This window comes from Macrobrachium rosenbergii, chromosome 4 (assembly GCF_040412425.1).
Source record: "Macrobrachium rosenbergii isolate ZJJX-2024 chromosome 4, ASM4041242v1, whole genome shotgun sequence".
NCBI lineage: Eukaryota > Metazoa > Arthropoda > Malacostraca > Decapoda > Palaemonidae > Macrobrachium > Macrobrachium rosenbergii.
Window position 1 is genome coordinate 44,874,708 of NC_089744.1, and position 24,071 is coordinate 44,898,778.

At 34.0% G+C, this 24,071-nt stretch overlaps 1 protein-coding gene across 1 annotated transcript in view; it reads right to left on the reverse strand.

Annotated features, from left to right (window-relative positions):
- The window catches only part of LOC136833711 (synaptonemal complex protein 1-like), a 378,221-nt gene that overhangs the window by 67,344 nt on the left and 286,806 nt on the right, over positions 1-24,071 (reverse strand). Inside the window, exons 18-19 of the mRNA XM_067095919.1 lie at positions 21,415-21,576; positions 7,580-7,702 (exon numbers count right to left, since the gene is read on the reverse strand). Of these exons, the coding sequence (XP_066952020.1) occupies positions 7,580-7,702; positions 21,415-21,576 (285 nt within the window). The remainder of the gene's footprint in view (positions 1-7,579; positions 7,703-21,414; positions 21,577-24,071) is intronic.

Here is a 24,071-nt window from a genome sequence, read left to right on the forward strand (position 1 = left end):
CTATTTGTTATGTTTTATACATTTGCTTTTATTTTGGTTTGCCATTAAGAGAGCGAGACGCTCTTATGGGGTGGCTGAGCACTATTTTAGAAAAATATGGCTGTTTTAACATTACTGTGTTATAAGGTGTGATGGAAGAGAAGTTGCTGTAAGATGGTAGTGGGTCAAGACAGACAGTTGCAAATCGTTGCATTCAGCAAATAGTTTGGTTACTTCAGCCGTTTGTTTGATGAACACACAATATTGGCTCTGATATGCGAGTCATATGACCGAGTTGGTATGTGGGTACATAAGTTCGTACGTTAGGAAATCTAGATTTTGTCTAATTCTGCCCAAAAATTAGTCCGATCGTTCATTAGCGAAGCTAGAGCGAGATCGTCAAGACATTAGCTTTGAGTGTTGCAATCTCTTAGAATTGGCAGAATAAGGTAAAGTTCAGACTCTTCGTTTTTCTGTGTGAATTGTGAACTTATGTTTTTTTTACCATGTTTCAAGACATTTTTGAATTTGTGTGGAAAGTTCAACATAACCTTTTTACCATTTTTATATTCTATTTTATTGTGTTCTATTTACCAGTAGGCTATTTACTCATGCATTTTAGACTTTTTATTATTATATTTTGCACTTGCATATTTTTGGGAGATTATTATTTGTGCTTAATTCTTTTGACAGATCAAGACCCCCCATAAATACCGACAAAAGCACCTTGTTTCTTCAGATCTTTTTCAACCACGTCCAGAGAATGACCAATGAGCTGGTCAAAACATGTCGACGGTACCTGAAGTACAGCCTGAATCCAGACGACGGAGGATTTCTAATTGGATATTTCAATAAAAGACTTCCCGCATTCCACACACTATCCTTTTTCCAATATGAATATCGGCCAGTTGCTAACCAACATTGCTGACCCTGAAAAGCTAATTATAAGGAAATAGAAAAGATACTGTATAAGATAAATTCGCATAGTACAGCCTCCTTTTTAATAAGACCTGTTTAAGAGAGGGTCTGTTCCCTTCGAATAATATAATAATAATAATAATAATAATAATAATAATAATAATAATATTATTATTATCATTATTATTGTTATAGTTACTAAGAGTATCATTATATTATTATCAATTTTATACATAATTCTTTTTTCTTCTCTGTGAATCTGAACAATATTTGCCCATCGTTCATACTTTGGTATAGTAAAATGCAGCTGGTTTTCTTCTCTACAAAACAGAGAAGAGAGTGAAATATGGGGGATGATCCCACAGAGTTCACCAGCAGGATTCCAGGGTCATGGTTCAAGTACTTGGTGTTTCTCTTATCGCCAGCTTTCAACTGGCCCAATAGTCATTCTCTAAACAGCTGAGATTTATATGGAGACAAGGGGTGTGGGTTGCACTAGATACAGGGAGCCAGCATTACAGGCAGGAGCAGCACTGGTTTTCACTGGTTGCTAGGTGATTGTACAGTACTTAATGTACAGGACATATTGTCTGGTAAATTTTGTTTAGGCAAAATTGAAACTATCACTAGATGACTTACCTTACTTAAAGTACAGTACATATTGTATGATACATTTTATTTAGACAGAATTGAAACTGTTCCTAGATGACTGTACGGTACTTATTGTATAGTACATACTGTGCGGTACATTTTGTTTAAATAGAAGTGAAACTATTCCTAGATGAATATACAGTACATATAATGCTGTACATTTTGTTTAAACAGAATTGCAACTATTCCTAGATGATTGTACAGTGCATATATCATCAGGCAGAAATAAAACTACAGTATTCCTAGATGATTATACAGTACTTAATGTACAGTAAATATTATGTGGTACATTTTGTTTAGGGAGAATTGAAACTATTCCTAGATGATTGTAAAGTACTTAATGTAAAATACTTATTGTATACTACATTGTATAGTATTCCTAGATGATTGTACAGTACTTTATGTACAGCACACACTGTTTAGGCAGTACTGAAAATATTACTAGATGATTGTAGAGTACTTTATGTACAGTACATATAGTGCGGCATATTTTGTTTAGATAGAAGAGAAACTATTCCTAGATGATTGTACAGGACATATTGTGCAGTACATCTTGTTTAGACAGAACTGCAACTAATCCTGGATGATTGTACAGTACTTACTGTACAGTACATATTGCGCAGTACATTTTGTTTATTTAGAATTGAAACTATTCCTAGATGATTATACAGCACTTAAGGGGATCGGCCGCCTAAAAAACCCCAAAAATCTTAAAAAAAATTCGATTTGCTGAAAAAAATTCTATGGCTTCGTATAGGGTTCAAGAATGTGTCCACGAAATATTATGCTAAAATTTGCCGTATTTCTCTAGTTATGGCCTAAAATGTAACAATAACTACATACCCATAAAACACCAGTAGCGCAAATGATTTAGTCTGGTATAGTTTTTTTGCGATATATATTACGAAAACTTCCTTTTAAATGAAATGTATAATGTCAATAATATCCTACTCGGCACCTTTTAGTTATTCCTAGCCATGACAACGCACACGTCATACCATGATGCCGACTGTGGCCGAGAGTTGCCTATAAACTTCCAAGCTAGAAGGACACGTTTTTCATTCTCGCTAGCCTTGACTGAACTCTGTATTTTCTGCGGTGTTTTGTTTTTCACCGTGCCTAAAAGGTCCAAGAGTTCACTTCATGCTTCTAGAATGCGGAAAAGCCAAGTGGAAAAGTCCAGGCGAGAAGTAGAAGAAAGAGTTCAAGAAATTAGTGCCATAGAGGGGAATGGAGCGACGGAGAGAGAGAGAGCTGTCGCCCATCAAACGGCGCAGGCAGCGATCTCTGCTGACCAGAGACCAACCACATCCACCCCTAAATGCCTCTTTATTTGTTCATCACTACCAAAGGGCAAAGATATTTTAGAAGAAGAAAGCAGTAGCTCGGAGGCTGATATTACAGACGATCCTGAAAATAAAATGATCATAAGTGAAGCAAGACTTGATGAATTACTTGAATCACGAATCCCTAATTGTGAATGTAAAGTAATTCCCAGGATCCATTTGGAAAGGGATGGATTCGAGACACTAATAAAAAAGTGTAGGCAACTATGATACCCTAGAGTAATACCTTGCAGCAAGATCAGACAGGGGGGGACCAGGAACCTAAAATTTATAAGAATGTGTCTTAGGCACATAAATAATCAATTAATATTCTTATTTATAATCATTTTGCATTAATTAATACCCAAAAATAAAAATTAAAACCATAGAATTAATTGTAACAGTCTTTGAAGTCCCTTTTACTTTTTTTATGTAACTAAAACTTTGAAGGCCTGTTTCTCAAAACATAAGTTTTTTGCCTTTAAAATGCATCTCCTCCCTTAGTATTGGACCAATCTAAATGAAATTTTATATATAACATGGGGAAACACAGTAGATTAATAAAATGCCGGGGATTTTTAATATTATGAGTTGCTGATTTTTGGTAATTTTTTTTCTGTAATTTTTCCGGGGAAAATTTCATAAAGAAAAAAAATTCATATCTCGAAGAAGAATTGAAAAATAAAAAATCCCTGGCATTTTATTGAAGGGTCATATGTGTTTTATACGTGGTTCAAATCCCATCCCTTAAAAACTAAAAGCAAAGGAGAAGATGCATTTTGAAAATGGCCAATTTTGGCCGAAAATCGCTCTGGCGTCACAAAACCTAAGGTCATTGACCAAAAATTTTTTCCCCAGAAGTTCCACATAATGTCCTTAAACAAACCCCCTATATATCAACAACCTGTCATTAAAAAAGTGGGAAACTGGCCGATCCCCTTAAGTACCATACATATTATGCAGTACATTTTGTTCAGGCAGGACTGAAACTATTCTTAGATGAATGTACAGTGCTTAATGTATAATACATTTTGTTTAGACAGAACTGAAACTATTCCTAGATGATTGTGTAGCTCTTGATGTACCATATATATTATACAGTACATTTTGTTCAGGCAGGATTGAGACTGTTCCTTGATGACTGTACAGCACTTAATGTACCATACATATTGTTTGGTACATTTGGTTCAGGCAGAATTGAAATTATTCCTAGATGATTGTACAGTAATTAATGTATAGTACATATAGCATGGTACATTTTGTTTAGGTAGAATTGAAACTATTTCTAGATGATAGTACAGTACTTAATGTACAGTATATATTGTGCGGTACATTTTACTCAAGCAAATTGAAAATATTCCTGGATGATTGTACAGTACTTAATGCAAAGTACATAATGTATGGTACATTTTGTTTAGGCATAGTTAAAACTATTCTTAGATGACTGTATATAGTGCTTAATGTATACTACCTATTGTACGGGACATTTTGTTTGGCAGAATTGAAACTATTCTTAGATGATTTTACAGCACTTAGTGTACTGTGCAGTATTGTTTGGTACATTTTGTTTAGGCAGAATTGAAACTATCCCTAGATGATTCTACAGTACTTAATGCAAAGTACATAATGTATGGTACATTTTGTTTAGGCATAGTTAAAACTATTCTTAGATGACTGTATATAGTGCTTAATGTATACTACCTATTGTACGGGACATTTTGTTTGGCAGAATTGAAACTATTCTTAGATTATTTTACAGCACTTAGTGTACTGTACATATTGTAAGGTACATTTAGTTTAGGCAGAATTGAAACTACTCCTAGATGATTGTACAGTACTTAATGTACAGTACATATTGTGAGGTACATTTTGTTTACGCAGAAGTGAACTATTCATAGATGATTGTACAGTATTTAATGTACAGTATATATTGTGCAGTACATTTGGTTTAGATAGAATTCAATCTATTCTTATATGGCTGTACATTACTTATTGTAAAGTACATGTTGTACAGTACATTTTCTTTAGACAGGATTGAAACTATTCCAAGGTGATTGTACAGCACTTAATATACCGTACATATTGTACAGTACATTTTGTTTAAGCAGAATTGTAACTATTCCTGGATTATTGTACAGTATTTAATGTACCGTATATATTGTATGGTACATTTTCTTTAGGCAGAATTGAAACTATTCCTAACTGACTGAAGAGTACTTAATGTATTGTGCATATTATACGGTACATTTTGTTTAGGCAGAATTGAAATTATTCCTAGATGATTGTACAGTACTTAACGTACAGTTCACATTGTGTGGTACATTTTGTTTAGGCAGAATAGCAACTATTCCTAGATGATTGTCCAGTACTTAATATATAGTACATATTGTACAGCACATTTTGTTTAGACAGAATTGAAACTATTCCTAGATAAGTGCACAGTACACACTGTGTGATACATTTTTGTTTAGACAGAATTAGAGACAGTGTAAAAAAGGGGCAGTTCATCTTATTATGCCTAAATGTAATAAATGTTTATGCATTGCAGAAAGTAGAAACAAGGTTATCAAGTAGAAGGGAGTCGTGATGTGGAGGGAAATGAAGGGTCTGCAAAATATATGGCTTGCAAGACAATTTGCTTAGATAAGGCTTTCTGCAAAAATACAAAGTTTGTATTTTATGTAGATTGTTGGTAGATGATTGTAGAGTACATAATGTACTGGACTTACAATGTGGTACATTTTGTTTAGGCATAATTGAAATCATTACTAAATGATTGTACAGTACTAATATTCAGTACATATTGTGTGGTACATGGTACATTTTGTTCAGGTATAATTGAAACCATTCCTAGATGACTGTACAATACCTAATATACAGTACATATTGAACAATACATTTTGTTTGGGAGGAAATGAAAAAACTCCTAGATGATTGTATAGTACTTAACACACAGTACATACTGTGTGTTACATTTTGTTTCATAGAAGTGAAACTATTCCTAGAGGATTGTACACTACATATTGTGAGTTACATTTTGTTTAGAGAAATTGGCACCTATTCCTAGAAGACTGTAAAGTACTTACTGTACAGCATATATAGTGCAGTACATTTTGTTTAGGCAGAATTGAAAATATTCCTCAATGATTGTACAGTACAAATTGTGCGGTACATTTTAAGTAGAACTGAAACTATTCCTAGATGATTGTAAAGTACTTAATGTACAGTAATTATGGTGGGGTAAATTTTGTTTAGGGATAATTAAAACTATTCCTAGATGATTGTACAGTACATACTGTGTAATGCACTTTGTTTTTGGCAGAATTGAAACTATTCCTAGATGATTGTACAGTACATATAGTACGAGACTTTTTTTTAGATAAAACTGAAACTATTCCTAGATGACTGTAGAGTATTTAATGTACAGTACATATTGTTCAGGCAGAACTGAAACTATTCTTAGATGATTGTGCAGCACTTAGTATACAGTACATATTGTGCAGTACATTTTGTTTAGACAAACTGTAACTATTCCTAGATGACTGTACAGTATTTAATGTATAGTACATATTGTACGGTACATTTTGTTTAGACAGAATTGAAACTATTCCTAGATGACTATAGTATATATTGTGCGGTATATTTTTTTTTTATGCAGAATTAAAACTATTCCTATATGACTGTACAGTGTTTAATGTGCAGTACATAACATGTGATACATTTTGTTTAGGCTGAATTGAAACTATTCCTAGATGATTGTACAGTACTTAATGTATGGTACATTTTGTTTAGACAGAATTGAAACTACAATATTCCTAGATGATTGTATAGTACTGTACATATTGTGCAGTATATTTTGTTTAGACAAAATTGAAAGTATTCCTAAATGATTGTAACATAATTAATGAACAATATATATTGTGCAGTATATTTTGTCTAGATAAAACTGAAACTACATTCCTAGATGATTGTACAGTACTTAATGTACAGTATATATTATGCCGTACATTTTGTTTAGGCAAAATTAAAACTATTCCTAGATGATTGTACAGTACATTTTGTTTAGTTAGAATTGAATCTATTCCTTGATGACTGCACAGTACTTAATATACAGTACATATTGTACAATACATTTTGTATGTACCATACAATATGTACTATACAATCATCTAGGAATAGTTTTATTTCTGCCTAAACAAAATGAATCACAACATATACATATACTGAACAGCAAGTACTGTACAATCATCTAGGAATAGTTTTAATTCTGCCTAAACAAAATGTACAGCATAATATGTACTGTACATTAAGTACTGTACAATCATCTAGAAATATAGTACATTTTGTTTAGATAGAAATGAAACTATTCCTAGAGGATTGTACAGTACTTAATGCACAGTACATATTGTGCGTTGTATTTTGTTTAGGCAGAATTGAAATTGTTCCTAGATGACTGTACAGTGCTTGATGTAGGTATTAAAGTTCACATCTAAACGGTGCATTTTTTACATATGGTAATGCAAAATACATTAATTCCTTTGGAACTTGAGAATATAATAAACAGTATTACAGAAGGAAAGAAAACAAATCCTAACATACATATCACTAAAGCAATTAAAATCTAATATCTAAACTGTCAGTTGGGGAAACTGAAGTAAAATGCAAAGTGTGACATCCACGTTACAAAAGAAACTTGATTAACTTACCAAACCTTCCTCAGAGTGATGCAGAGATGAATTTTTAGGAACTGGAGGCTCCTTGAATATGAAAGGTTCTTTTGAATACTGGTAAGGGCTGTTTGTTTCATCTACAACTTCAGTATGTGCTGTCTGAAATTATGAAAAAATGCTACTTGAAAAAACACTTGAGGATAAAAAAATGACACTGTGGGAACAGCAAAAAAATTTGTCAACAAACTTGTTTCCTTTAATTTTAAAGTTTTATCCATTTTTGTGTAGCAATGCAAACATATTTTAGATTATACATTCCCTATAAATAGTTGGTATTAAAGGTTGCATAACCAGACCTCCAAAATTAATCTTAATTCTCACATGGATGGCCAAATTAACCCCCCCCCCAAAATAAATAAAGGTCACATGCAGCATTAATCCTGTACAAGTGAAACTCACACTCTAATAGTGTGAGGAATAAAGGACCTCTATGACTGAGAAGTTCGAAAGCGACACATTTACTGCATACAGTATTGGTGCTGCTGTTCAGCAAATCTGGTTGCTATTGACAGGAAAATGGGATCAGGGGTTAACTGTGAGTGTGAAAGATTTCTGTTAAAATACAGCTTATGAAAATGTGACAAACAAGAGATCGTCCATCTATGGTCCAAGTTATAACTGCTAATGTTAGGAAACAGAAACCTACCACCACAAACCACTCTATCTAAAAGAGATAAATCTCTGACAGAAGCAGACATCCACACTGGAGAACAGTATTCTAGTAAAGGAAGGAAAAATGACCTAAAACAGGTTGCACTGATTTTATCACTGTTATGAGGCCTTATGAACAATACCTAACTTTTGGGCAGCATTTGCTGAAACTTTCATTAGCTATTTCTCATAAGTAAGATGTGAGTCAAAAGTTACACCTAAAATAGTTAAAGATATCAGCAGAAAGCAGAAAGGAATTTGCTCCTTGCTTCAACACTTGGAGATCAGATGATTCCACTACTGCACTAGGTAAACTATTCCACATTTTATTTGAAGCTAAGATTAAACTATCTGCAAACTGAGTAGTATTCAACTTTATATTAGAAAAGACACAGTTTGCAGCAGCAGCAGCCTGCCTAGTGTTATAAGCAAAAACACCTGGGTCAGGTAAAGAAGAGGGAGGAGGATGTTTGTTGTTATCAGGCATTTTACACAACAAACATAATGAACTTACTTTATGTCTATGTCACAAGTTAAACAATAAAAATTGGCAAAATAACTTCACTGATGCCATAAATATCCAAGAGTTTGATATGAGAGTCAGCACGCAAAGATCAAAGAGAACAATAACCCAAACAAGGAAGAAAAGTTGAAACACTTAGATTTAATCATTTTATCATGAAACATTTGAAAACATTTCAGCCAAATACTAAAATTTAGAGAAACCGAGGAAGTAGTATATGTATATGCTCCTCAAAATGTCAGTTTTTTATCAAAAGTTTCATCTAAAATCTTAAGGGAGTCATTGAGGTATAATAATGTATCATTTAAACATAAATCAGGATGCAAAGGCAAGTTAAGCGCCATGCCCCTAAGCCTGCTTCACTCATAGCATACATGCTAGATCTCTTCAAGGATTCTGCAACCACAAACCTAAGGTGAAGAGAAGGAACAACAGCTAGATGGGTAGCATCACTGGCATATGCAATCAGTTTGTCATCCAGACCTTGTCAAATGTCACTAGCACTGATAATGAATTGCAGAGGTCCAAGAACACTACCCTTAGGAAGAAATGCAATGACCATCAACACAGACTCTTTGGGTGCTGCCTATTAAAAATTCACTTAAAATATTAAGAAAAGATCCAAAAATACGCAATAATCTTAGCCTGTAAATACCGCAAGTACTTTTGATTCTTACAGTCAAAGCTGCACTAAAATCTATACCGAGCATACATGACTCTGCACCCTCACCAAGAGCACTCTGCAAGATGGGAGCTATTGACAAGAGTGCATCACAAGTACCAAGGTCTTGACGTAACCCAAACTGTAATGCTGGTAGCAGGTTATTACCTTCAACAAACCTTCAATGATGGTTCAAGAGCAGTTTCTCAAAAACCTTACATAAAAGGGTAATTGAAATCGCCCTATATTCTGAGGGGAATGAGGCTAAACTTTGTCACTTATGTGATACAGCAGTGTTTCGTAGCCTCTGAACAGAAGAAAAACTTGCATTTCCAACTAAATTTCTGAAAACAGTAGTAATCTTAGGAGCAATGAAATCAGTAGCTTTTTTTTTTTTTTTTTTTTTTTTTTTTTTTTTAAGATGGGATATATCCTTTTAGGGTCAATGCCTCTGTAACTGTCAAGCCCCAAACGCAAAGTTTTCACTTTTCTAGACTGAATGCGACTGAACATAACTAATTCTCTAGAAAGCATGGCTGAGGCAACACTTAGGACTCACCACTCTGCTCACAAAGATGAAGTACAAGGTGAAGGATTGTCACTGTGACACCAAGGGCAAGAGTACAAGGTAAAGGGGATGCCATTTTGACACTAAGGACAAGACTTCCCAGATATATTCCTAGCATGGCAGAAGTGCTGTGACTGGTGTACTAGCTACTCCGTCGTCACACTGGAGTTATGACGTCCAAATCTAAAATAGTTACTGTTTAGTCTTTATAATCTTTGATCTTTATATCGCACCTCCTATACATCAAATACAAGCATATTTAATTAGATAAAGGTTTGCAAAATCTTTATAACTGTGTACTGAAGAGTTAACAAGTAGAATATTCTGACAATTCTTTCAGGGGGTTTTCTTTCAAGATTTATTATTTTAAAACTGATTGAAACTGAGTCATTAAAGGATTTACTGCTATGACTGTAATCCACTCTACACTTGAGGACAAGACATGTGGAGTGCTCACCAAATACAGTATCTACTAATTAAACAAAAATATCTACAAATACTTGCTCTTAATAAATACAAAATACGTGCCACTACAGCCTATTGCAGTAATGTGATTTGGAGGAAAAAAATTTATCAATCTGAGACAGAATTTTATCCAAGGTGCTAAGCACATAAGCAAACCATAAGCTACTTGTTAGAGGATTGAAATGTGGTAGCAGATAGCCAAGTGTACACACCCACAACTGTGCTTGCACAGTAAACTTCAACATACAGCAAATCACTTACCTGCACTCGTAACTATATATCACTCAGATGATATAAAAAAAACTATTATTAAATAATTTTACTAGACTAACGAGTTAATATTAACGTGTAAGACTGGCCAATAGGGTTTGTTCTAAAATCTCATTTGATATATTACAACTTTTTAATAATCTAATTTTTAAAAGTGTAATTTTTAAAACCAAAGTTAGTTTTTGCATAAAACTCATTCCTTATAACTAGCACTAACTTGTGATCATGGAAATCACAGAAACATTAGCACATTTAAAAAAATATTGCAGTGAGCTACTAACCAAATACATATCTGAGTCTCCAGCATATTGTCTTGCATATCAGTTTAAGAAACTGATGGGCTGGGAAGGTGGTCATTCTTAATTACTGTATAAAGGTTGACCATCACTAATCCGGCATCACTGGGACCTGGAGGGTGCCAGATTAGCCATTTTGCCAGATTAGCCATTTGTTAGGCTAGAATACATGAAACCCAGTAGCTAAGCACCTCATCTTAGAATTAAAGTATCCCATAAATCAGTACAAGTTGGTTAATAAAGAAAAGACAATTATCAAATACAAGTAGTGCTCGAGTTACGATAATTCGACTTACGATATTTCGAGTTTACGATGTGGTTAGCAATAATTAATACCGATACGAAAATATTTAGGAAAAAATATTTTTAGATTTCACGCAGGCGCAGGCCGCGAGAGAGACCAACTTCTTTTCCTCCATCTCTTTATTCCATCTGCTAGTTAAAAAAGTAAAAGAGAACGATAAAAGTATTGTTAGTAACGTTATACTCTTGCGTAAATGCGTACAGCCATAAACAACCGAACGGGAAACTGTTGTTTTGCTAATAATCGTATCGGATAACAACTGTTGTGCTTGTATTTCAACCATCAATGCGGTAATACACAATTACTGTAGTTATGTTACAAATGACGTTAAGTACTGTACAATAGGACTGATATATTTCTTACACTATACCCTTGTTCGCTTTGGAGAAAAGATCGGCAGGGAAATATACTGCTACAGTAACTTTAAGCTGCAAGTTGTAGGTGAAGCTGAGAAAACAATGTTAAAGCTGCCAATGACTATAAATTATCGTACATCGGCAACATGGATGAAACTCGACCGTAAACAAAACTGGAGAGAATGTATTTTAATCAAAACTACTGGGCATGAAAGAATACAAATTACTACTGTTTTCACGCCGATAAAAGATAAATACGTAAAGCTCGTATTATGATGAAATCAAGAGAAAATAGCAAACGGAATCTTGATTTTTTCACACAAAACAAACATTTCCCCAAAACAGCCAGCCGCGATTCCCGAGAACGTCATATATTAACGAAAAAAATAGCTAAATTAGTTTCACAACGAGACATTTAAGTTATATTTCGACTTAAAAACACTTCGTATAATGAAAAATATCCTTGCCCCAAATAAATAAAGTATCCATATTCATTTACGCTAACTAGAAGCAAGAAAAGCACTTTGAACTTAGTTAAATGCGGTGAAATAAACACCGCGATACCGATTCCCAAAACAAAACATTGACTTAATTTATAATACAATTGGAAACACTGTAGTAAAGCATAACTTTTAAAAGATCCATGAAAAAAGATGCACATTTGTTATGTTGATGTTTGTATAATACTGTTAATATGTGAATAGAGTTCAGTATAATGTAGGCTAGGCTACCAGTTTGTTGATGCAGCACACTGCGCCACGAAATTGAAGCGGCCGGCGAGCGAGTTAGTTCAGCGACCAGGGAAATTTAAAAATTAATGCGGAAACATTAAAAATTACTCTAGCCGAAATTTGTGCCGGATTACTGATTGTTCCGGACTACTGATTGCCAGATTAGTGATGGTCAACCTGCATACAATTATATCATAAGTATTATTTGTACAATTCTTTATTTTAACTAAATAAAATTTGTTTAAAAAAATTATATTTGTTTCATGTTAATTACAATGCTGTACTTACATTAAACTAAATCAAAATTTATGAGACAAGGACCATGCTGCTGAACACTTCACAACTGGCTAACTGAGAATTATAGAACCAGTTTAAGACCTCCAGAAACTCATATTGGCAACTGATAAAAAATTCCTTTGCAAGGTAGAAGTCCTGTTATCTGAAGTAACATAAAGATGTTTGTAATTTGTATAATCTGAATACCAAGTCCAAATCTAATATTACTAATAATAGTTCCATTATACAAAAGGATGCTTCTAGAAGTTTCTACTCTTGCAAAGGATAGTATTCAGTAATTTATCATTATTTTTAAACTACTAGCCAAGCTACAAACCTAACTGGAAATCTGTGCTACAAGCCCATGTACTCCAAAGGGAAAACGGCCAAGTAGTGAAAAATATGACAAATTTTCCAAGTAATTTGTATTTTTCTTAACATACAAATCTGAGGTATTTACATAGGGGACTTAGGTGCTTTTCATAGGATGAAGGCGTAGGCCATGGCCACGAGAAGGTGAACCAGTGACTCTACGGAGACAACGTCATGTCTGAGGGACAGCTTCAGTCAACCTTGTCTGATCGAGACCATTCCAGACATCGTGTCCGAGGGGAAACTTCAGACGTCCTCCCCTGACTGAGTCCGTTCCTGATGTATGAGGGATGACAGCCAGCTGCGTTCCCTCATGGCCGCATTATACGGCCGTCCTTCAGTACCACTATAATTTTGCCTCCTCTTTCCAAAGATCATCTGTGGCCTCCATCTACCACCGATTCTTCAGTCTTCGGATAGGCTTAAATGTATTCTACTCCTCCCTCTCTGGTTCCCTCATCCTCTCTCAATGACTCAGTTGTATCGTCGGCTGGAGTCATTCAAAGTTTAGTATCAAATGTTCGAGACTTGTGTATGGGGGTACGCATGGAACAGTGTGTGCCAGCAGAAACGTCACATATAGCTCTGCTTAACACAAAAGCATTTGCATTCTGTATGAAATTCTGAAGTAAGAAATAACTAAACCAAGGACCATTTGCCTTGCTTCTACCACTGGGTCTAATGAGCATGATTCTGATAATTTGCATATCATATATAAAAAAAATGAACATAATTCCACTTCAAACAAATGGATGGAGGTCTAATTTCATAGACAAGTACTTTGTCTTGCACTGCTTTTCCATCAGTTACATTACTATAAGCCATCAAGGTAACTTAATCTGAGTCTCAGAGAAACTATTTCTTTTTACTTTTTTTTTAATGTCCTGTGGAAAGGAACAGTCAGGATATACCTACCCTGCAGTCTTTAGTTCTTTGAAGAAGAAAAAAAAAAGTTCTGCATAAAGGAGGTGGTCCTGTCCCTTCTTGGCATGGACTGAGACACAAAATGGTGGCGTATATTATGCTTGTTTGATTCTGTGTACCTGTGATCTGTGACTTTGCTACGCACATTCTTTTTAACTAGTTCACCATTATTATGAAGTACTATGGTACCCTGCACACTGTTCATACTATCATGTTATTTATTTTTTCATTTATGTTATCAATGTTTGTTATACTCATTCAATTTTCGGACCAATTTTTTGTTGTGGTTTCTATCAGCTACATCTAGTCTTTTATTTGTCTGATTGACATTTCAGAGGCTGGGTGTCTACTCAGAAAGTAACATTCTAATTTTAAAGCAGATAATTTTTTTCGTCCGTTTCTAAGATTAGGAACCTTGAGCAACTTCCACTTCCAAAGAGGGAGTCAAAGTGTGTCAAGGTCGGGTCTTATCTATATTTAGTTCTTCTAGGCTTTCTAAATGGTATTAGTGTGTTAATACCCTCTTTATTTATATGAAGTTAGTTTTCTTCAGAGCTGTCCACTGCCATGCCATAAGTCGTTGAGGTTAGCGTTAATATTCATATAATGAAAAATCTCAATTTAATCCAGGATGAGGTCCCTCTCACCAGAGAGGCTCAACAGGGGGAGGAGCAAAACTATTACCCACAGTGGTAACTGCTCTTGGATCCTCACCTGGATACACACCATACCCTCAGTGCCTTAAGGGCCAGTCCATCGAGATCAGACCCAGTACTGAGGGCAAGGTTTGACATACGGTATTAGTTTCACCTTGCTCGATCACGGGCATGCCGTCCACCTCCACCTTCCATCTAAATTATAAGAGCAGTTTTCCATATTTCAGTGCCATGCAAAAGTCGTCAATGATTGAGGAAAAGGGAAGCAAAAAACTTAATAGAGGGAGTAAAAGGATGAAGGATTCCCAATGCTTGGCTGAACCAACTGCAGAGATGGAACGTATAAAACTGCATTCTATCCCTGCAGTGGATCCTTAAGCCTCTCCCACCTTGTCAAGGGGTTGGGATCAGGGGGTCCTGGGTGGAATATCGAGAAATCATCTAGAATTTCCAGGCAGGAAATATTCTAAGGAAATCATGGGCTTATCACAGCCACTACTAAAACTTTTGCAACCATCAATTTCTTGATGTCAGCAATTATGGGTAATGTGAAACTGGTGTTACGAAGGTTAAAAAAGGAGTCCTGAGCTTTTAAATATGCCACCAATCCAAAGATATTATAGATCAAATTCAGGGTATCACTGAAGTGGGGGTGGGGTTGGGGGGGCACTTTGCTAAGTCATGGTAGAGACCACAACCCACTATATAATTCAAGCAACAGGAATCTGGATGACACAAGACAGGAAGCAGTACATCAACTTACTGAAGTTCAAGACCATCTTCTTCAGCCATGAAGCATTTGCTATGCCACTGGAGAGGTTGTTGATGCAATGTCTACAAATTCAGTGATGGTGACGTGTCAGCCGATGGTGGACGTCTTTGTATGGGAAGGAGAAAATACTGGCAGAGTTCCGAGTTTTTTTACAGAAAGAAACAATGTTGTCGCAGACAGAATGGTCAATGAATCTGGAGGTCTGCAAGTTTGTAGATCAAACTCAGGACTTCTACAAAATGATGATGAATTACATTGCTCCCTTTTGACTGTAGTAGCGGTTCACAGGCCTATTAACAGTTTCTGGACCTAGAAGAAACTTCTCAAAAAGCCACTTTCCTCAGGTCCCAGAGAAACATAAAGATGCCTCAGCTCCATAATTACAAGTTATGCAGCAAGGCCATTGGGTAGATTTTTTTGGGAGCAACTACACTTCTCTATGACCCTCTAAGACTTCACCAAACATCCATTACCAGACCAAATGGAGCCTATTTTGATTCACTATTTTAGTGACTGCAGATTGCCTTTGCTGATACATAAGGATGACCTCTGCCATCAAGAATTATTGGCCATCATCATGCAGGATGGATTGGATGAGTGTTCCTCAGGGATGCTAAAGAGGTTCATCCAACCCACACTCAGAGGGTACTTAACCCTCTCCGGTCCTGAGGGGCTGACCTTATTGTTTACAATCAGGTCTTGGTCATTTACTCCTCGGTGAACAGCTGAAGAATTAGACGCACTGGAAGTTTCCACAAAATGCTTTCTAATTTTACCCGTGTATTTTTTATTATCGCTAGAGTGGCACCATTGGAAAGCTGAAAGTTTATTCTAGCGTATATTAAAAGTTCTTAGAAATAGGATAACAACTACCACTGTTTTAGATGTGATGAAATAGGACCAAAAATAATTTTTAGCATTTCTTATTCTCTTCCTGTGTTCAAAGGTCAAAAAATATATTTTCCGGTTAATCAACTGTAACAAATTTTACTTAAGTAGATACAACATTCCTTACTTAGAGTGATGGTAAATATGTTTCAGTCAATATAAATTAATATTTTATGGATGACAAGGCAATTAACAGGAACAACCATCAAGCCCTTTACGGGTGTTTAATTTATAGCTGGTGTTTGACAGCACTGATAGCTAGGTTCGTCATCGTCCTACGTGAAATAGGTGAAATTTACAAAACAAATCATTGTCTTTTAAACAAGGACAAATATATAATTGGGTCTCAAGTGCACACACATTTTTTATTCAGTTTTTTTTTTTAACGTTAGTTTAACCAGACCACTGAGTTAATATTAACTCTCCTAGGGCTGGCCCGAAGGATTAGACAAACTATTTAAACTCTCAAAGAATTTAATTAAAACTAGCAACATATGTTAATCTTAGAACTAATTAAGTTAATTAGGAATATATTATAAATTATTCTATGAATCTTATATTTTATCATATAAATGATTAAATTTAAGGAATTTTAAAATATTAAAAAGTGAACATTTGTAATTTTCTGACAGTATATCTTTAAAGGAGTATCTTCTAAATAAAATTTCTCTTTGGATTCTATATTTTGGACATACCTTTAAAATATGCTTTACTGTTATTTGTACATTACATATTTCGCACACAGGTATAGGGGCATGGGGGTTACTCATCAGGTAACCATGTGTCAGTTTAGTGTGACCAATTTTTAGCCGTGTCAACATTACTGAAAACCTACAGCAATTCTGATAGGATGATGGCCACGGGTCTACAGTTTCTTTTATTTCTCTTAATTTATTGTTAAGACAGCTTTCCCTCCAGTTATTTTGCGCCATTTATTTTTATTCAGTATATATATATATATATATATATATATATATATATATATATATATATATATATATATATATATATATATATATATATATATATATATATATATATATATATATATATATATATATATATATATATATATATATATATATATATATATATATATATATATATATATATATATATATATATATATATATATATATATATATATATGTATATATATATTTTAATAAAAAAGTGTTTAAGTGTAATGAAATGGATAAAATAAAAATGAAAATTACTATGAACCATTACAACTATAATTTGTTTCACTTATAAAAATTAACTTACAGACTCCGGAAACAAGCACAGGGTTTGTTTTCTTTCCTACTCATGCAGTTACCTTCACTTCTTCATACTGTATTGAACTGAAATAAAAACCTGCAAATTCATGTCACCACCTTTTGTACAATGTGAGAGCTTTGAATTAAACAGCAATTTGCTGTTTCCCAAGCCAAAGCTATTACTGGTGCATTATTTATGTCCGAATCTTTACAACAGTAGTTTGCATTTGGGGTAACTATCACTGCTTCAGTAACAAATGATGTTACTACCATAGCCCAGTTAGAAAAGACAAATTGCTGTTTATTGCAGATACAGCAGTAAACAAAAGGTGGCAAACAGGAAGTCATGCATTTTTTGTGTAGTTCAGTTCAGAATAACTAAGTGAACAGTAAAATATTCAAAATTTCATATAAGTGAATACAGAATGACCTATAAAAGTATGTATATATATATATATATATATATATATATATATATATATATATATATATATATATATATATATATATATATATATATATATATATATATACTAACTATACTGTATATGTGTGTATCTATACATATGAATATACTATATATGTGTGTGTATATATATATATATATATATATATATATATATATATATATATATATATATATATATATATATATATATATATATATATATTTTTCAAAAACTATATATATATATATTTTTTTTTTCAAAACTCACGGCACGCTTAGTTTTAAGATTAAGAGTTCATTTTTGGCTCATTTTTGTTGTTGTTGCCTGAAGTTTAGTATGCAACCATCAGAAATGAAAAAATATCATATATAAATATTGGAATATATGACAGTGCAAAAAAAATTTCATATATAATTGTATACAAATCGCGCTGTGAGCAAAATGGTTAAAGCTAATGAGTTAATTTTTTCTCTTTGTATTGTACACTAAATTGCGATGATTTTGGTATATAACAAATTGTAAAACGATCAAAGCAACACAGAGAAAATATTATCACAAAATGATGCATGAATTCATAACATGTGGATGTAAAAAATTTTTTTTTTAAATTTACCATAAATCGAAATATTGTGCTAGAGACTTCCTGTTTGTTGCAAAATGAAGGTAATTGATTGAATATTACTAGACTGCAAGTGTTTTAGCTTAAAATTGCAGTTTTCGACCATTTCGGTTGAGTTAAAGTTGACCAAAGGTAAAATTTTTTCTATTTATCATGATTATGAAAATATTTCAAAACTGATAAAAGATACAACCATGAGTTATTATTTGTTGTATTCTACATGAAATTGCGCACATTTTCATATATAAAACTTTATGTAACGACTAATATAAAAAGGTGTAAACATTACGACAAAGTGACGAAAGAATTTCTGAGATGTTCGGCCGAGTTACCGCTCGGAGGTAAGGAAAATGTTTTTTTCAAAAATTCACCATAAATCGAAATATTGTGCTAGAGACTTCCAATTTATTGCAAAATAAAGGTAAATGATTGAATATTACTAGAATGTAAGAGTTTTAGCTTACAATTGCGTTTTTCGACCATTTTGGTCATGTTAAAGTTGACCGAAGGTTGAAATTTTGGCACTTATCGTGATTTATATGAAAATATTTCAAAACTGATAAAAGCTACAACCATGAGTTATTTTTTGTTGTATTCTACATGAAATTGCGCACATTTTCATATATAAAACTTTATGTAACGACTAATATAAAACGGTGCAAACATTACGACAAAGTGACAAAAGAATTTCTGAGATGTTCGGCCAAGTTACCGCGCGCGGACGTAAGGAAAAAGTTTTTTTTTTTTTTTTTTTCAAAATTCACCATAAATCGAAATATTGTGGTAGAGATTGAATATTACTAGAATGTAAGAGTTTTAGCTTACAATTGCATTTTTTGACCATTTCGGTCAAGTTAAAGTTGACCGATGGTTGAAATTTTGGCACTTATCGTGATTTATATGAAAATATTTCAAAACTGATAAAAGCTACAACCTTGAGTTATTTTTTGTTGTATTCTACATGAAATTGCGCAGATTTTCATATATAAAACTTTATGTAACGACTAATATAAAACGGTGCAAACATTACAACAGTGTGACAAAAGAATTTCTGAGATGTTCGGCTGAGTTACCGTGAGCAGACGTAAGGGAAAAGTTTTTTCAAAAATTCACCATAAATCAAAATATTGTGCTGGAGACTTCCAATTTGTTGCAAAATGAAGGTACATAGTTGAATATTACTAGAATGTAAGAGTTTTAGCTTACAACTGCGTTTTTCAACCATTTCGGTCGAGTCAAAGTTGACCGAAGGTTGAAATTTTGGCACATCATGATTTATATGAAAATATTTCAAAACTGATAAAAGCTACAACCATGGGTTGTTTTTTGTTGTATTTTACATGAAATTGCGCACATTTTCATATATAAAACTTTATGTAACGGCTTTCATTTATAAAACTTTATGTAACGGCTAATAAAAATGGTGCAAAAATTACGACAAAATGACGAAAGAATTTCTGAAATTTTCGGCCAAGTTACAGCGCGGACGTAAGGAAAAAGTCTTTTTCAAAAATTCACCATAAATTGAAATATTGTGCTAGAGACTTCCAATTTGTTGCAAAATGAAGGTAAATGATTGAATATTACTAGAATGTAAGAGTTTTAGCTTACAATTCTGTTTTTCGACCATTTTGGTCGAGTCAAAGTTGACCGAAGGTTGAAATTTTTTGTAGTCGACGTACGGTACGTCCACTTGTCACCCGACAGACAATTTTAGTCAACTTAAGGTACGTCCAGTCGGCGTTTAAGGGTTAATATCTCATACCAGTCCTCAAGAGCTATGGTAATCTCACAGCCTTATTCCCAAACTACTCAAAATAACAGATAACCAATTGATGGGTAACATGGCTCATGTTTATTACACATACAACTGAGTCTAGAGCCATTTGACACTCCCTAATGTGAGCATTGATGTGACTAATGGGTCTGCCTGAAACAATTTCCAGTTATGAAAATGAGAATTTGATTCACTATTTCAGTGATTGCAGAATATAGTTTTAGAAGCAAATTATGAAAGAGTTGCAGTAACAGGATTCTGCCAGTATCAAGTATTAAATATAATGAACACAATGTCTAAAGAGCACCAAAGTAAATTAGTAACAGGTAAAAGAATTACAATGTTATGAATGTGAGTTTTGTGTTTTGCATGCTTCGACACAAGATAAGACTGCTACACATCAAGTGAGGGAAAGAAAGATGAAGATAAAGTCAAACTAAAACATGTGGAAACTGAGAAAACAAGTCACAGAGGAGTATGCATAGTATCAAAAAGTGGTGGAAAATAGCAAAAAAAAAAAAAAAAAGCAAACAAAGGGCAGCAAAATTAGTGGGATTAAGATATACCAGGAATAACAGACTAGGTAAAAATGAAAGGGTAGCAGGATTTTTTTTAAGGGGATGGGGGGAAGGGTGACAAGGGGGCTAAACTTCATGAAAATAAATATTTTCCTTCCTGAATCAGTCTTCCCCTTAAATCATTTTTTACATTGACATAGATATCAATTCTTCAGCCATTAGGGGATACTCCTTGGTCCAAGCACTGGAGATGAAACTAACCCCCGGCAGTTAAAAACTTATAAGCACAAGAATCTTCAGCTGATCTTTCACAATACTTTGAAAGTAAATATGTGAGTAAATTTCCCCTGCTTGGCTGGAAAAAACTCAAATAATGATTCAAGAAATATTTCATTTACTGATGCTTGTCTATGCTTTGAAGCAATAAAAAAACAGTATTGTCCCCTGTATGGATATTACAAATTTATAGTACTTACCGACATTTTGGGGATTTTGGGTCTTCCTCTACTATTTGCTGCTTTGCTTTCATTATATGTTGCTATTATTTCTGAACTTTTAAGAACTTTGTCTTTTTGGATAAAACTACCATGATGAGAATCTTCAACAGCGGAGTACCTTTCAGTCAGGCTAACAGAATCCTAAAAATAAAAATTCTTCTGTAATATTATGCTATAAAAATAATTTACTGTAGTCCTATTATAAAAACTAATATATACATACACATACACATATACAGTATATATATATATATATATATATATATATATATATATATATATATATATATATATATATATATACACATATGTATTGTATGTACACAAAGTAATCTCTTGACTGTCTGGACACAACCAGATAATATATATATATATATATATTTATATATATATATATATATATATATATATATATATATATATATATATATATATATATATATATATATATATATATATGTATATATATGTTTATATATGTATATATATATATATATATATATATATATATATATTTATATATATATATATATATATATATATATGTGTGTGTGTATATATATATATATATACATATGTATATGTATGTATATATATATGTATGTATATATATATATGTATACATATATATATATATATATATATATATATATATATATATACATATATATATATATATTTCAAAATTTGAAAAACTGCTCTTCAATTGCAGGCAATGCTGCACTGTCTAATGAAATGTTGGTAACACTGCTTACACTCATACAGAGTGAGAAAGGGTTTGGGGGATGGAGGAGGCTAGGAAAAGTTTCCAATGTGGGAGGGGGGGGCGGTCAGAAGGCTGGGCACCTTTAGAGGGAACAGCAGTAAGGCTGTTTACAGAAAGACTCACCCAGAGGAAGGGTTGTTTTGGAAGGTGGGTACCCAGGGTTTCCTGAGAGAGAGAGAGAGAGAGAGAGAGAGAGAGAGAGAGAGAGAGAGAGTTGGGTTGGGTTGGGAATGCAGTGTGGGATGGCTGGAGAGGGGTAAACAGTGTTTGGTCGTATTAGACTTCATGTTTTATGTTTAGGCTGTTCCCACATTTTATTAAAGTAAATGTACAGTACTGTAACTTGTAATGAAATATATAAAAAAAAACTGTTAAAGCCTATAACACACACACACACACACACACACCCTTCCCTTTTAATTTTTGTTTTATGATATTCTCATTTCTATTTTCTTACTCTTTTTTATTTGTGTGTTTTGTTATAATTTTCATTGCATAAAAGATGAAAAAGCAATAAACTCTACGAACAAAAAGATACAAACGCATTTGATGTCGCCTAGAGAGAGAGAGAGAGAGAGAGAGAGAGAGAGAGAGAGAGAGAGAGAGAGAGAGAGAGAGAGAGAGAGAGAGAGAGAGAGATAAGTATACCTTAGTTTAACCAGAACACTGAGCTGATTAACAGCTCTCCTAGGGCTGGCCCGAAGGATTAGATTTATTTTACGTGGCTAAGAACCAACTGGTTACCTAGCAACGGGACCCACAGCTTACTGTGGAATCCAAACCAAAGTATAGCGAGAAATGAATTTCTATCACCAGAAATAAATTTCTCTAATTCTTCATTGGCCGGTCGGAGATTCGAACTCGCGGCCAGCAGAGTGCTAGCTGAGAACAGAACCCACCTGCCCAACGAGGAACAGAGAGAGAGAGAGAGAGAGAGAGAGAGAGAGAGAGAGAGAGAGAGAGAGAGAGAGAGAGAGAGAGAGAGAGAGAGAGAGAGAGAGAGAGAGATACTGCTCTAAAAAACACTACATACGTACAATTTATAACACACACAAAGCAAAAGAAGTAAAGAGATTATTTTCTTAAAAGCATGATGTCACTTAACACGTCATGAAATGTCATTTTGTTTATCGTTTTTTATTGGCCGATATGGAAATGTCATCTGTCTGATGGCATATAGCAGATATTGCAGGGGTAGGCAAGCACTTGTTTTTTGTAAGCTTTTCACTATGTTCTTGGGGGAACATATATGTCATTGTGAGTTTTACTGGCTACATCCAGACAGTATTAATGCACTAAGTAACAAAGATTTTCCCTCTCTGTACAGTAGTGTGTGATCTAGTCGCTTGTTAGAACTCTTTGCGAGTCATTTCCCTGTGAGATGCCATACCCTGAGCATATGGCTTTCTTTGTAATGCCTGCAGCATTGCAAGGGATGCTAGTGCTGTGTGTGGTGCTGTTTATCATCTGAACAGCCCACATTGTCCTAATAGGGCGATGGTGTTACCCCTTCAAAATAAACTAGAAATTGTTGGGAGAATGAAGGCAGGATGGTATAGTTCAGGTATCATGGAGATGTATGGCACTGGTCAGTCAACCTTATAATGCCATACTCCTCCAATGTGACCTACAGTAGATAATCCTGCCTCAAAAAGCTGAAAAAGTACATAGCAGACTTCAAGAAGAAGAGGACCAAGAGTAAGGCCTGCAAGGTCATGGTAAAGGGCTGCTGGTGTGAATGTGTGGTGCCAGGTTGTAGGCTGCACCTACGAAGTTTGCTTGCCTGCACATAGTTGCTGACTTCAAGATGCCTGAAAGTGAGCTGTTTCAGTTCAAGATTCGACACGGGGTTTCTAACAAGAAGATTCAC